Source organism: Thermobia domestica, chromosome 11 (genome assembly GCF_964235325.1).
Source record: "Thermobia domestica chromosome 11, izTheDome1.hap1.1, whole genome shotgun sequence".
NCBI classification, from domain to species: Eukaryota; Metazoa; Arthropoda; class Insecta; order Zygentoma; family Lepismatidae; genus Thermobia; species Thermobia domestica.
Genome location: NC_137464.1, coordinates 178,130,391 through 178,145,030, shown reverse-complemented (window position 1 = coordinate 178,145,030; position 14,640 = coordinate 178,130,391). Strand labels below are relative to the sequence as shown.

The 14,640-nt window shown below is 35.1% G+C and overlaps 1 protein-coding gene across 1 annotated transcript; it reads left to right on the top strand.

Annotated features, from left to right (window-relative positions):
- Positions 1 to 93: 93 nt before the first annotated feature.
- On the top strand, positions 94 to 4,958 carry Rae1 (ribonucleic acid export 1). Its single transcript, XM_081731364.1, has one exon. The coding sequence runs from the start codon at positions 385 to 387 to the stop codon at positions 1,468 to 1,470; it is 1,086 nt and encodes a 361-aa protein (XP_081587490.1). The 5' UTR covers positions 94 to 384; the 3' UTR covers positions 1,471 to 4,958.
- Positions 4,959 to 14,640: the final 9,682 nt, after the last annotated feature.

The following is a 14,640-nucleotide window of genomic DNA, read 5'->3' as shown; positions in this document are numbered from 1 at the left end:
CTTAGGGAATATTGAGGGGGCGCCGGTTTTTGATTTTTCCATAGTTGGCAACCCTAAGCAAAATTCTGTTCTTTCAGGAATACCTGGCAATCTTGCACCAATGTTGTGCAATATCCCAATCCCAAATGAACAAACGAGAAACGAGGAGGATGTAAAATTGACGACTTGTGTTAATGTGTAGTGCTGAAGAATTGTTATTGTGTTTACATTAGAATTAAGAAATCTGTAGTTAAAATATAACTCTAATTGACAGCATTTTTTGGTGGTCTGTATTTGTGTTATCGTGAAGCGTTTTGTAAAATAGTGCACGGCGGTCGTGAGATTGCTGAGTAAACAAGACAAAATTCCTGTGTAATAGTTGAGGACCGGTACAGTTACTCGAAAATGTTCAATCAAAGCCCCCTCGGTACGGGAACATCATTTGGTAGTTCAACGCCAACTACGGCAAATCCTATGAGAGATTTCGAAGTAATTTCACCACCTGATGATTCGGTATCGTGTTTGGCGTTTAGTCCTGCAGCCATTCCTCAAAATTTCTTAATTGCTGGCAGTTGGGATAACAATGTTCGATGTTGGGAAGTTGAACAAACTGGAAAAACTATTCCAAAATCAATGCAAACTATGCAGGGACCAATTTTGGATGTTTGCTGGAGTGAAGATGGAACAAAAGTTTTCATGGCGTCCTGTGATAAAATGGTTAAGTGCTGGGACCTAAGCAGTAATCAGACAGCTCAAGTTGCACAACATGATGCTCCTGTTAAGACGTGTCATTGGATTAAGGCACCGTCGTATACTTGTCTTATGACAGGATCCTGGGACAAAACACTGAAGTTTTGGGATTTGAGATCATCAAATCCAATAATGACCATAACGTTGCCAGAAAGGTGCTACTGTGCTGATGTTGATTACCCTATGGCTGTTGTAGGAACTGCTGGGAGAGGATTAATAGTTTATCAGCTTGAAGGAAAACCACAAGAATACAAGAAAATCGAGTCGCCACTTAAGTACCAACATAGATGTGTATCTATTTTCCGTGATAAGAAGAATGCTCCAGCTGGTTTTGCTTTGGGAAGTGTTGAAGGGCGAGTCGCTATACAATATGTAACTCCTCAAAATCCGAAAGATAACTTCACCTTTAAATGTCACAGATCAAATGGAACTCCCAGCGGCTATCAAGATATTTTTGCAGTCAATGATATAGCATTTCATCCTGTTCATGGTACTTTGGCTACAGTTGGATCAGATGGACGTTTCAGCTTTTGGGACAAGGACGCACGTACAAAATTGAAAACTTCAGAAGCAATGGAGCAGCCGATTACTAGATGTTGTTTTAATCATAACGGACAAATATTTGCGTATTCTGTTAGCTATGATTGGTCCAAAGGTCATGAATTTTACAATCCACAGAAAAAGAACTATATTTTCTTGCGACCTTGCTATGATGAGCTGAAACCTAGAACAAAATCGTAAGTTTACTATTAGTATTCTAAACACTCATTTAAAGATAATGTACACAGTGCTCTTTCTGTGATGTTTGTTAGAAAACAGAGCGTTTTTCGTATTGTCTTCGTAACAATATATCTAAGTTTGGACTTTATTAGATCTTGAACAGAGAAACATACTGTGTATTATAATTAATGTTGGGATTCTGCGAGAAAATAAAGACAGTAGACGCTAGTTTCCAAATTTAGGCCTATGTAGGCACAAGTATATAGTAACAATTTGTAAAGGAGCATTTAATCACGTCATTAAATAATAATAACCTATTTGGTTTCCTGAGTTCATTGTCTTCTTTATGTAAATTAGGCCCATGACTTAAAAATTATGGTCCGTGATGCAGGTTAATTTAATGGAGTGAACATAAAGAAAATCGAAGTAAAATTTTTCTTTTAGATTGAGAATATGAGGCCACTTTTATAAAATTCTTGTTCAATTTTCTTCCTTTAATATTTATCACCTTAACACATCCTAGAGTGACATATTCTTGGCCATGGCAGAACACTTGCGAATAGATTGATAATATGCTGGCAGATTGATATGCTATAAAAACGATGACTCACGCGAAAAAAACACACACCACCATATGCTAGGTGGTACCTACAACCAAGATTACTTTCAGATTGAGGGCAGCGTATGACATATTTCCTCAGGGAGCAGAGGCATTAGTGGTATTGAGTGTGCGCGAAACTAAGATATTCTTGCAAACTACAGTTATTACTAATATTAGAACATACCTACAATGTATTGTTCTTCTTGATGTTTGCATAACACCAGAGAAATTCATCTATAACCTCACGTCCAGAAATTAATCATGTTTTCGCCACATTCATTACACCTGACACGGTCTCTCAATAGAGTATTTTCGAAACCAAGGTTCTTTCACTGGTAGCTAGTTCAGTGATATGACTACCACTTGACGCAAGCTTTCATGCGTTATTATTCGTTTAAGGTTTGTGAAAAATTGGTACTCATGCATTATAAGTGATAAATACATGTTTGTGATAATTAATATATAAATGCAGCTCTCTCTCGGTTATATTAGTAAATAGTACGTTGAAGCCGTTGTGTACATACGTGTTATGTTTATGGAGCGTACTTTTAAGTGTTACTTCTGCATTGATATATGAATTAGAAGGTAGCTTTTCTACACGTTGGTCTTTCTTTGTGAATTAAGAGATTTTTACCTACATGAAAAGTGGCCCCGTATTCTTAATCTGCACCAAATTTTTAACTCTATAATAGTACGTGCATGTAGAAACAATTAGTACGTGCAATGTTAATTTAAATGTAATTCAGTACGACATAATATGAAAGTAAATAGTTTAAAATTGCCGTTCTATTGTCACTACGAAATTATTTTCCGCTATTGACTGGTGATGATATAAGCCAATGCAGAGGAATATTAACGTAGTTTACAAATCTTCTAAGCGCCAGAGAAGCCTTATCTAAATAAATACAATCGGAAAAAAATAATCGTGACCTTATCGTTTTAATCGTGACCGGTAGAATACGAAGATACCAATACATGCTATAGGATGCATATTTATAGGTTAAAAGTTAGCGCTAACCCTGTATTTCTTATAGTATTTTGACCCTCTCTGGATTGTATCTAAATAGCTCCTGTCCTGCTGCTATTTCTTTTCTTAATTATCCATAATTAGTTATTATTTAGAGAAGATCGAATTCATATTATAAGCAGAAATCATATTTTTCGATACAAGGTTAGTGGTTATTTTTAATCAAGGAAATATGAAGTTTTTAATTGTTCTAAACTGTAAGAGATGTGAGAAATAATTGAAAAAGTAAAGTAACCTAATGTAACAACTTATAGTGTATGTAAAAGATTTCGTGTTTCAAAGCTAAAAGTAAATTACTTGCTTGATATACAGTATCGCCAAAGGTGTAAGTTATTAAATGTTAACGCAGGATAAAGTTATCTCCTGTGGAAAGTGTTAATTCCTTATAAGACACAGCAAAGTAAATTTTTGCAATATTTGAATGCTTTAGTATGTTGCACTTCCTGCCTAGTTCAAGGCAACCTGCACGAGAAATGGGATGGGGAATACTATAGCATTATATACATCAGGATGCGAAATCTCAGGTCGCTATTGCCGACCAAATATTTAGTTTGGTAATAGGTGTTTGGCTTTTATTGTGACTTCGAATCGGAAGGCAAAATGGCGCCCAACCTTTCTGATCTGGATTTTGAATTCAGACCTCAAATTTCGTCTCCTGATATACCGATTTTTTAAGTAGTAAAATGTATATTTTGTAGTTTCATAATTAGGGATTAAGGACTCAAATTATTAAATACTGCTGCTAGTGAAATAATACACTAGAACAGTGGGTATATTCTGACTCAATAACACAACTCTTAAATTTAAGTTAAATACCTGTAAAGAAGACCCATGTTTTATGCCAATGTGAGAATAACATTAGCACGTCAATTTCATATGAGTTGGGTGTACAGTAAATCACAGAGAAGAAAGTATTCCAACAGTTGAAACATATTTTACATTTTTGTAATATTGATTAGAATTGATAAATATTATATTCACATTCAGAGATATTGTTCGTAGTGTCTATATGCTTATAATTAAAATATCGATGAAAGCAAGGTTTTTGATTGTACAACAGCACATTGATTTGTTTGAGGATTTCGTATTCCCAGAGAAAAATAACTTAATTAAGATGCATGTTCATGTAACCACTCGCATTGTAATATGTAATTGCAGGTTTTGAATGAACAATTGTTTTCATAATTGAGTAATACAGTTCAGAAATAATATATTGAGTGTGGTTTGTATTGACGCTCTTAAAATTGTAATTATTCCCTAGCCCTTCCGAATAAGACAATAATTGTTTAATTAACGAGGAGTTACTGAAATTCAAATGATTTTAACGCACAGGATCATATAATGAAGAAAATCTCGAGTTGCAAATTATATTTGCTAAGTTGCCTCATTTGTAAAATTACTAATTATTGTTAAATTAATCAGTAAGTACCTTGAACTCTTGTCTGAAATGGAGAATGAAAAGAAAAGAAGTGCCAGTTAGACAAGATAGGTATTTTCATGTTCTGAAGAGGAAAGTTGTTTTTCAGTTCTTTTAAAAACCTGCAAAGATAGTTACTGTTGTAAAGATTGGTTACTTTGGTTCATATCGAAGCTTAATGAGAATCATAAAGTATTGTGACATTTCCTGTAGAATATTTGATTTCCTTTTATTTTTCAAGTGTATGTTCAAGTTTATTCTCTTTTATAAGTGATTTCAGTTTCATTCCATTGCAAGTGTATTTTTTAAAAAATGTATCGTGCATATTGTATGCTGAATTTTTGCTAATGTATTCACAACTTATTGTTTTCAATAAGCATTAAATGATTTGGTTACATATATGTAATTAGTTCAACAGTATGTTCCATTCATTTTGCGAGATAAATCTACTTTTATTAATTTTACCTCATGTTTGATTAACTCGAGATACATGTTTACAAAAATCTATTCTGAAACAGACGTGTCAGTATCAGTAACCTTTTTTACTTGTTGAGTTATAGCTAATATTCCGTTAATCTTTAATGTAGAAACTAATTGTTAACAAGCGTTAAAACATTGTGTACACTCACTCTAAATATGTACAGCACGTAGTATGAGTGTTGATTGAAATTTTATTTTATTTGTTTAAAACTGGACTTAACGCTGCTCGAGTAGTGGTTTGGATCTCACGTAGTACAATAAGTCAAGTCGGCTTTAGCCTTTCTGCTGAAAAGGTACGTAAACTCTCATCAACCAGCTATCTTCTGTTTTTCATTATTGACAATGTAGCTGATTGTTTATAAAGAAGGAATTACTGTAAGTTGCATTTTTCTAGCATGAATGTATGTATATGTGAGACAGGTCATGAATACGCGCCGTTTCATCACAGTTTGTAAAATTAAACTGTGCTACGCCTACGGTATACTTCGCTGTGCCTACGGCTTCCGATCGCAGGATTGACTAAATCTGAAATAATCTCTCTTCACAATCCTTATTGTTTTCATTTCACTTTGCTGAAAATAAGGAAGAATTTTATATTACACTATTCCCATTATTCAATTTAGTGAAGTTTTAGGAGCTGCAGCTTCCATATAGAATAAAAACGTGCTTTATTTCAGTGACAGTTACGAGATTGCTTTAGTTTTCCACGAGCTGCAAAACGTTTCAAACAAACGAAAGTAGAGTGGATGATGCACCTCCCGTTTACGCATGTTATACAGTAATATTCAGTATAAGTTTGCTTGTCTCGGAAAACAAGTCACTTCCAGATGACAAGAGGGCGAAGCATTGTGTGGTTTCATAGATGGTTGCAAAAAATGGTCACTTAAGAGAGGGTACTTAATTCCACTATCCAATGGTCAGAGTGAGGAGTTGATTGTTGAATACGTGTAAATATGTTAATGAACGAGATTTCGCAAGTTCGTGAAAGAAAGTGTTCATTAAGAGACTGATCGCTGAGAAAAGGTTTATTGTATGTATATACATATAATGAATTAACCCCTGCCAAACGTCTTATTTGTTAAAGCGCTTTACAAAGAGTCCATAGTGTACATTTGTTTGTTTGTTTTTTTATCATTATGAGATATTTTTCAGTATTTTCTGGTAATTCATTCTCTATTCTTTCTTGGGGATTCCTTTATTTCAGCACTTGGGCATTTCATTCTCACCAACCCAATACATAAACGAAGCAAGATGAAGATAAAGATAATTAAGAGGAAGTAGTTCAGGATATTGTGGCCGCAAGCTCAGAAACTGTACGTATATCAATCGCATGAGATGGGAATTTTGCACGATGACAGGGCGCATATTCATGAGCAGAGCCCGGATGTTGTTGACCTAAAATTTTCTAAAATGTGACCTATAAAATGACCCTAAAAATCACAAAAATTGACCTTAAAACTTGCATTTTCTTAAACGTTTATTTCGTTAAACATTGACATTTTTTAATACCCATTGGATTTTTAGTTAACACTTCTCACTCATATTCAAAAAGTATTGTTTCACTTAGTTGCAGTCCATTGATCATTTATTTCTATTGATCAGTCCATTGTACGGCATTGTAAGTATTGAAAGCGTCAATTCACTCCCGAGTTAAAGCTAGGAAGCACTCTTAAACAATAAAAGTTCGCAAGTGTAGACTACATGAAAATAATATATAGAAACATGTTTAAAATCCTTGTACGCCTTCTAATCCATTTTCAGTTATTCACGTGATCACATCCTTTGTGGTCAACAACCCAAAACTATCTGTTTGGCCACCTACCAACCCCCACCTTTCGTTAACCAGCTACAACTTAGTGTTCATTAGCTTGTTAAGAATGCAGTTTTTCCACCCCAACAGTCAGGAAGCAAGAAAAGAGATTATTCAACTTCGTCTTTTCCACATTCGTAAACCGTGTTCATTTAAAGATTTCCTTATGTAGAAGAAAAAGAATAAAAAGATCATAAGTGACCTAAAAGTTACCTTAAAATATTAAAAAATGACCTGAAATTTCAAAATGGCAGAAAGTGACCAAAAGTTGGCCCTAAAAAACTATGTTTTTAGAACCTAGAGTTGATGGATAACGTTTTTATTTGAACTTGCCTTGTCCTATGCGTAACAGAAAAAAGTTGACTTGTCAACAAGATCCGGGCCCTGTTCATGAGTAACTTCACACGCTTGAGAAGATAATTGGCCGTTAAACATATCAAGCCGAGACAGTTTGCAATTTATTCCTTCTTTTCCAAACAATTAACTGAAAGTAATAAAAAACGGAGATGTGTAGTTAAAAGAAAATAAGTAGTATCTAACTTCCATTTCAAACTGTTCTCTCAAATGAAATTACCTACGAATTCACAGTACTGTGTTTTTCATATTTTAATATCATAAAAAGAAAAGGAAAGCAAGCCAATCCTTAGCTAGGCGACCACCCTTCCTAACAATCCGTATTCAGTAAGATGAGCGGTGGCTGCTTAATAAAAGTGCCAGTGTATGTATTAAAACATTTGATTTGAAGTCCGAATCTAATGTGACATCTGAACCTCGCGCTTAAGCTTCTTACTTTTCCTCATACTTTCTTCATTTCACCATGATCAGGGTCTCCCTTAGTCTTGGTACATACTGGGAAATGAACACGAAATCTTTAAGTTTTACATACCACGGTTATGCCGGCTAGGCTAAAGGAGACGGTGATGATGAGAAATCAATAAAATTATGGAAAGAGGGAAGAAACGGGAGAACCCCGAGAAAACCCACGCACACGGTGTTTGTCGATCACAAAGCTTGTTTGGCGCGAGCTAGGATCGAACCAAAGACCCCATGCACCGGAGGTGAACGCTCTACCGTTGAGCCACCGCGACCCCAACATAATGGTGGGATATTAAAACTTAAAGAGATTGCGCATTTGATGTATGTATGCAACTGATTGATTGATATTGAATCCATCTCTAATTTTATGTCGTATCTTTACATGAAGTGTCCTATTAGAATTTTCTTTGCATCTGTATACTCCGTTTAATCGTACATCTGACACGCCCATATTGTATTATGTTTCCGAAATGCCATGGTTTTAATACTACAGTATAACCCCGATTTTATGTTTCTGCATTTAACGAAAGATGAATTTGGTCCCTCAAAAATAATCCTATCTGCATAATGCATTCAATTCCAAATTTAAAGGAAACCATATTAGTAAATTTTCCGCATGTGACGGGAGAGAGGATGTGGAGAAACATGAGTAGTAAATACAAAGCATTGATATACATCGCTCACGGGACGCCGTATGTACTAGTCGACCAGTCCATTTGATTGATTGCTTTCAGTGTAATGGGAACGCAGCATATCGGTCCATTTGAATCTGTATGTTTCGATAAGGATCGAAGTTTCTGTTAGTGTTTGCTTTTGATATATTTGAGCATTTTTCCTTTGGATTTCAGTACGGTACTTTTCGGTTCTGGGAAGGTGAAAACAACTGATAATGTACATACTGTTAAAATAGTAGGTCAGATTCGGGTGGTTTTTCATTCAACAACCTATCTGATGCAAGATATTTTCAAAGTTAATTTTGTGATCTTTTTAAATAAGCAGTCCTTAAAAGTGCAAATCAGTCATTCACACCTATTGTTTGAAAGCACAAAATGTGTTAAAATATTATATTATACATGTTACGGGAACTCATTATTATGCGCAATTTTATATCAAACCACCATTTAAGGAAAAGACAAAATTACTAAGTTTTTAATCTATTGATTTTTTGTAAAGCAAATAAGTTTATTCTGAAATTTTATAATAAATCAGGATGTCTATCGGTCACGAAATCAGAAAACGGTCATGAAAGTCAAGAAATTTAGCTTTTGGGTCTCGAGTGTTTTCATACGTACAAATATAAGCACAGATTGGAAAATTTTGGTCTATAAAGTGTCTATGGTTAGTTTTAGACGCTACCAAATCGCAAGCAAAGCACGCTTCGGCCTAATTCGCACCTAAATTGGCTCTTGAGGATGTTAGGAAATTGTATGGTTCAGTAAGGAAAAGGTTATGATATTCCACTTTGGAATTTAGTAGACACTCCGTAAATAATTAAGGTTATACAGGTTTAATACGATATAGTTTCCCCTATTGATGGAGAAAATGGCAATAGTGAAAGTATGTTTTGAAGGTTAACAATAATTAAATATACGATAGATTCCGCTATATAGGATCATAGATTTTAGTGTTATAAAACTTTATGTATGGAGACCAACTAACTATGTATGGAGTTTTATAATCAACATAACCATGAAATCATGTTGAATAAAAAGGAAAATAATAGACTAATTGATAATGGTGGATGCATACTGAATATTGGGGGCGCGGTGGCTCAGTGATAGAGCGTTCACCTCTGGTACTTGGGGTCCCGGGTTCGATTCCAGCCAGCCCTTGCCAAATGAACTTTGTGGTGGACAAACAGCGTGTGCATGGGTTTTCCTCGGGGTTCTCCCGTTTCCTCCCACTCCACCATTTCATTCATTACTCATGATCACCGTCTCCTTTAGCCTAGCCGGTATAGCCATGGGACGTGAAACTCAAGGTTTTTTTTTTTCATTTTTTTTTTTTTTTTTCATACTGAATAGTTGAAAAGTCTCTAAGCCAACTTTAGATGAAGATAAATTGCAGTGTGTTCTATTACAATTAATCAGTCACAACCATGGTATATATGACGAAGTCGAAGATCATGTTATGTTATTAAAATACTTATTCAACTTCTGATACCATTTCTACAAGTAATCAACCATATAGAACATTCTCAATACTTTTTATCTTCCTAAAGGCAAGTGTGAATTAACTTTCTGCCTGACAACTAATCAATGTCTCTCTACAATAGTCTTTTCATGTTCTGCAAGCTAGAACTTCGAAATGTACTTCTTTTTTTTTTTTTTTTTTTTTCTTTTCTTTGTACGAAGGATGATGACAATGGATTACCGAAACTATGCAATTTATCTTCATTTAAAGGTATGTACAACTAAAGGAATAAATTGTTCATATTACCCACTTCATAATTCTAATAATATAGAAACGAAAATGCCTTTCGTTTGATATAGAAGTTTTAATTTGCAGAATAATGTTTAATTTTGTTTTGACTCTTATCGATTGGCTGAATAAACTGTATTTATTAGAACTTTTAAACAGAATTCTCAGGAGTGTACTTCCTAAGTAACAAGTTTGCTTTAATACAATGAAGGAAGGAAAATAGTCAAAACTGTGCGGCGAATAATTATCATAAAATATACTACGTCTTGCCTTATTAAGTGGTGATCTCATTCAGCGAAGTCCATTGTTCACAAGTTGGAAATTGACAATACAGAATGCTAATGAATTACACATTTGTTGATACTTCAGATTACTCAGTATACTGATCTTTATAACACACATTTTTTGTCGGAAATATTACACTTAAAACTTATAGAAACATTACATTTGATTTAATGGATTCCCGCCTATTTGAATTACAATAATTTTTGCAGTGCAGTTTTAACATCCACTTATCTCCCTAAATCTTGAAGAAAGAAAAGAAGAAATATATATATATAATCGTGATCATGGCTGACAATTTTCAGCCGAGGAACTAAAACAAAAAAGAAAAAAATAAGGTAAGAAAATAGGGTAAGAGACTTAGTGTCGTCGTGAAATATGAATTAATTGATATATGTTCACTGCCCTTGCAACTACTAAAATGTTTTGTCTTGTTGAGAGTTTAACAGAACAGAAAAATATCGTAAACACAATCATTTGTGATAGTGCTGAATGACTAGGTTTGTAAGTATACATTTTGTTATTGACCATTCCAACCAAACAAAACACAGCTCGTGTGCCTTTGTTGCGACTGGTCCCAGCTTCCAGTCCCGGCTGGAGATCACAAAAAGTTTAGTTTCACCATCATTCGTTTTCATTTAGCATCCGTCTCCTTTAGCCTACAGGAACGTTAAACTTGAAAAAAATCACTTTATTTAAATACCTAGGCTCGTGCCTCGAGCTAGATAGTGGATTACATACAGAAACCCAACACAATATAATTTGACTGGCTAAACTCGAGGATGAGCGAGGTGCTGTATGATAATAAACAAACAAACAAAAAAAAAAAAAAAAAAAAAAAAAAAGGAAATTGCAGGTTAAAAGGTATGAAATTGTAATAAGACCAGGAATGATGTACAGTATGAAACCTGGGTAATCACAAGGGTCCAGAAAAAGAAGATGGAAGTAAGTGGCGGTGATAAGAATGTTATGATGGATGTGTGGTGTGACGAGAAAGGATAGAATAAGTAACGCTTGCATAAGAGAGACTATTTAATTGGGACCCTTGAGTGAAAAATTTCAACAATAGTGGCTGCGATAGCTGGGACACCTAGAACGAACAAATGACTATGTTGGAATGAGAATTGGAAAGCTGAGGTAACGGATTTAAAGAAGAGAGGGAGAGGGGATGGAGAATAGAAGACGCCCAGGATAGAAGAGTAGAGAAAAAGACGAGAACACCGACCTCCAATAAACAGTAAAAGGCGGAGAGAAAGCTATTCCGTATGAAGAGACTTAAAGGGTCCAAGCAATATAAAAATATATATATTGATATCACTGTATGGCTTTCATCTAATCGTTTAAACTCAGTAGTGAGGAGAAACTCAGTTATTTCTTTTTTTTTAAAGTTTTACGTCCTACCATTATGCCGGCTGGGCTAAAGAAACGGTGATGATGAGAAATGAATAAAATAGTGGAATGAAGAAAGTTGGAGAAAATGGGAAAACCTCGAGAAAACCCACGCACGTGATGTTTGTCCACTACAAAGCTTACTTGGCGCGAGGTAGGATCGAACCAAAAACTCAGTTATTATGGAAGCTATGAAGTGAAAAATAAGTTATTCCTTTTAAATGTTATAGATACGTTATTTTATATAAACTTCAGTTCCTGAAACTGCAAGAAGGGACTTCATTGGTTTTCTCCCTGTACACTTCAGTTTATTTCATGTATGAAAAGTCTTAAAAGGATTGCTTAGGATGTATATTAATAAGAAAAGTAAGTTAAAATTGTACGAGAAACTCATACTTCCTGAAACATCCAAATGTTAAAACTGTGTATCGACCTACCTTTCAATTGCCTCATGTCATTTTTTTTAAAGGAAGTAATTTTGATTCTTGTAGAACTACATATTTTTTATTAGTATTCCCCAATTGTAGGCAAAAATGTTTATGTTATTTTGAGTTTTTGTATTATTAATTTATTGTTGTTAAAAGCCACTATTTCCACTAGGTATGTTTACAAGCAGTGTAATTCTTCCGTTTAAAGATACACAGACGAAGATGACAAGAGCTCATTGAAACGTAGCGTACATACAACGTTTAACGTTTGGATACATATTACTTCAGTGAATATAATTTGAACTTTCATTCTTTATGCTGTATTGTTTTGTTTTGCTTCTTTATTATCCTAGTGACACATTTTCAATCCTCAGTCATTATCTTGCAGCGAAGAAGGGAGCTGTGATTTCATTTAAATACCAGTCTTAGATAAGTGTTATAATTCATGTTGCAGTGAGTATGTCTTTTGCGTCTCGCTTTTACAGAAAACAACTAATAGTTTTTTTTAAATATATTATTATTATTATTATTTTTACAGTACGAGCTCGTACAACCACAACCAGTAGCAAAACTATTCCCTGTCTTGTAAAAGGTTTTGTCATGTTCACGAAGGTAATAGAAACCGTTTGTAGAGTCTAATAATAGGAATAGTCGATAAAGTGTCCACTTTCCTTTTCTGAAAATTTCTGTAATACTCTACAAATTTATGATTTTTAAGAGTGTTTCATTACAAGATTAGTATAGAACACAAACACGTCCACTTGAAGTTAAATTCCTCACAAATAATATTTCATCATCGAGACTTCAGGACGGAAGGTATTTTTTGGTCTTACCTAGGTATATGACGATGCTCCATATCAATCATTGGGGCTATATGGCTAGTGTAGACGTCTTTGGCGCGGGAGATCGGGATTCGATTCCCGGTGGGAGCTCACGTGGTTCGAATCCTACGTTAAGATGTAAGTCAACGTCTCCTATAGACTCGTAAACTCTAACCATTTCATACCATTAAGAATTTTTCAGATTACTTGATGCAGAGATCAGTTGTATGAGAATTTTTGAAACTTCAGTGAATTCCTCTCTGTTACTGCCGTGGATGATGGATTCAACTTCTTCACCGAAGTCTAATGGTTTCAAGAAACCAGATACGAAGTATGGTGGATGTTGGATATCATTTTCAAGCAACTGACCAATTTAGACCCAGACTTATTGAGCAAAATAGGACACAAGCGCTCTCGTAAAGCTTGTCTTTTGGGGCATTTTTCACGAACAGTATAACAAAACTTTATTAATGTATTAACATACGTGGTTACAGCCATAGTGGTTCCAGATGGACGAAACTCCACCACGAGAACGCCTTACATGTTCTAGAACACAGTAAAAATTTTTGAGCAGAGATGACTGAACTTCTTGGGAGTCTGCATGTTTCCACACATATAGAACCCCTTAATATCGGAAGTGTAGAACACCCAGGATTCATCGTCCGTCGCTACCTTCCAGGAAGTTGTCTTTCGTGTGTGTAACGCACTAAGTGGTTCAAGGATAACTATTATTCTGTTGTTCATCTACTCCTCTGCTAACTCTTAGATGCACTTCTGAATAGTTCACCATTATTACGCATCCAGAATCATTTTGAACCACATAGGCATGAAAGTTGCATCAAAGTAGTCTTGTGTGGTCTAAGTAGCCGAAAGTGAATCGATTCTGGGAAGATTACATTGTACAACTTTTCGATGTATAATTAAGTTATTCCAGCATAGTTTTGCGGGGCTGGCCTAAAGCCGGTTTCGTCACCACTGTATAAGGCATGCCAATCCACGGTGCAGTTTCCAACTCACCTGCATGTCTGAGCAAGCATACGGTCACTGCTGTATCCTACGCTGAATACCACAGGTCCCTATTCACCTCGCCACAGCATTCCCTTGCGATATCATCAAGCACATTCAAAACGAAGAGATGTGCCTGCAACAATCGATTGTTTAGTGTTCATACCTCCACATGGGAACCACGCTGGGCACACGAGCTGTCGCAGTCATGTCAAGACAGCCCGAGAGATTCTTTTGACAAGAGCATGTTGTGGGATATGTCTTCTGTGGGAATCCTCTGCCCCATGTGATAGCACCGTTCTCCTGTTATTTTTCAGTTGCTTCTACGAAGTTTACATTTATATATATATATATATATATATATATATATATATATAGATTATGCTTTTTAATACGTGATTAGTGGCTTTTACACAAGTGACACTCTACAAACTTCCTGAAGAGAGCGAGAGAGAAAATAAGGTACTTTTGAGTTATCGAAGTCAGGACGCAAAATTTCCACGCCCTAATGTTTTAGTTTAGCGTTAGGGTCATTCCATGTCAAATCACCCAGAAAAATGAGCAAATGATACCCACCGATTCAGATTTTCATGAAATTTGATACAGTTATTAGGTTGAGACCAACAAGTCAGTAATTAATGTAATTTTTTTTTCTCTAACTCGTACAGTATGAGTTTTATCACCAAAGGTGTAT

Coding starts and splice junctions, on each gene's coding strand:
- Rae1 (XM_081731364.1), top strand. CDS start 385: ATGTTCAATCAAAGCCCCCTCGGTACGGGAACATCATTTGGTAGTTCA.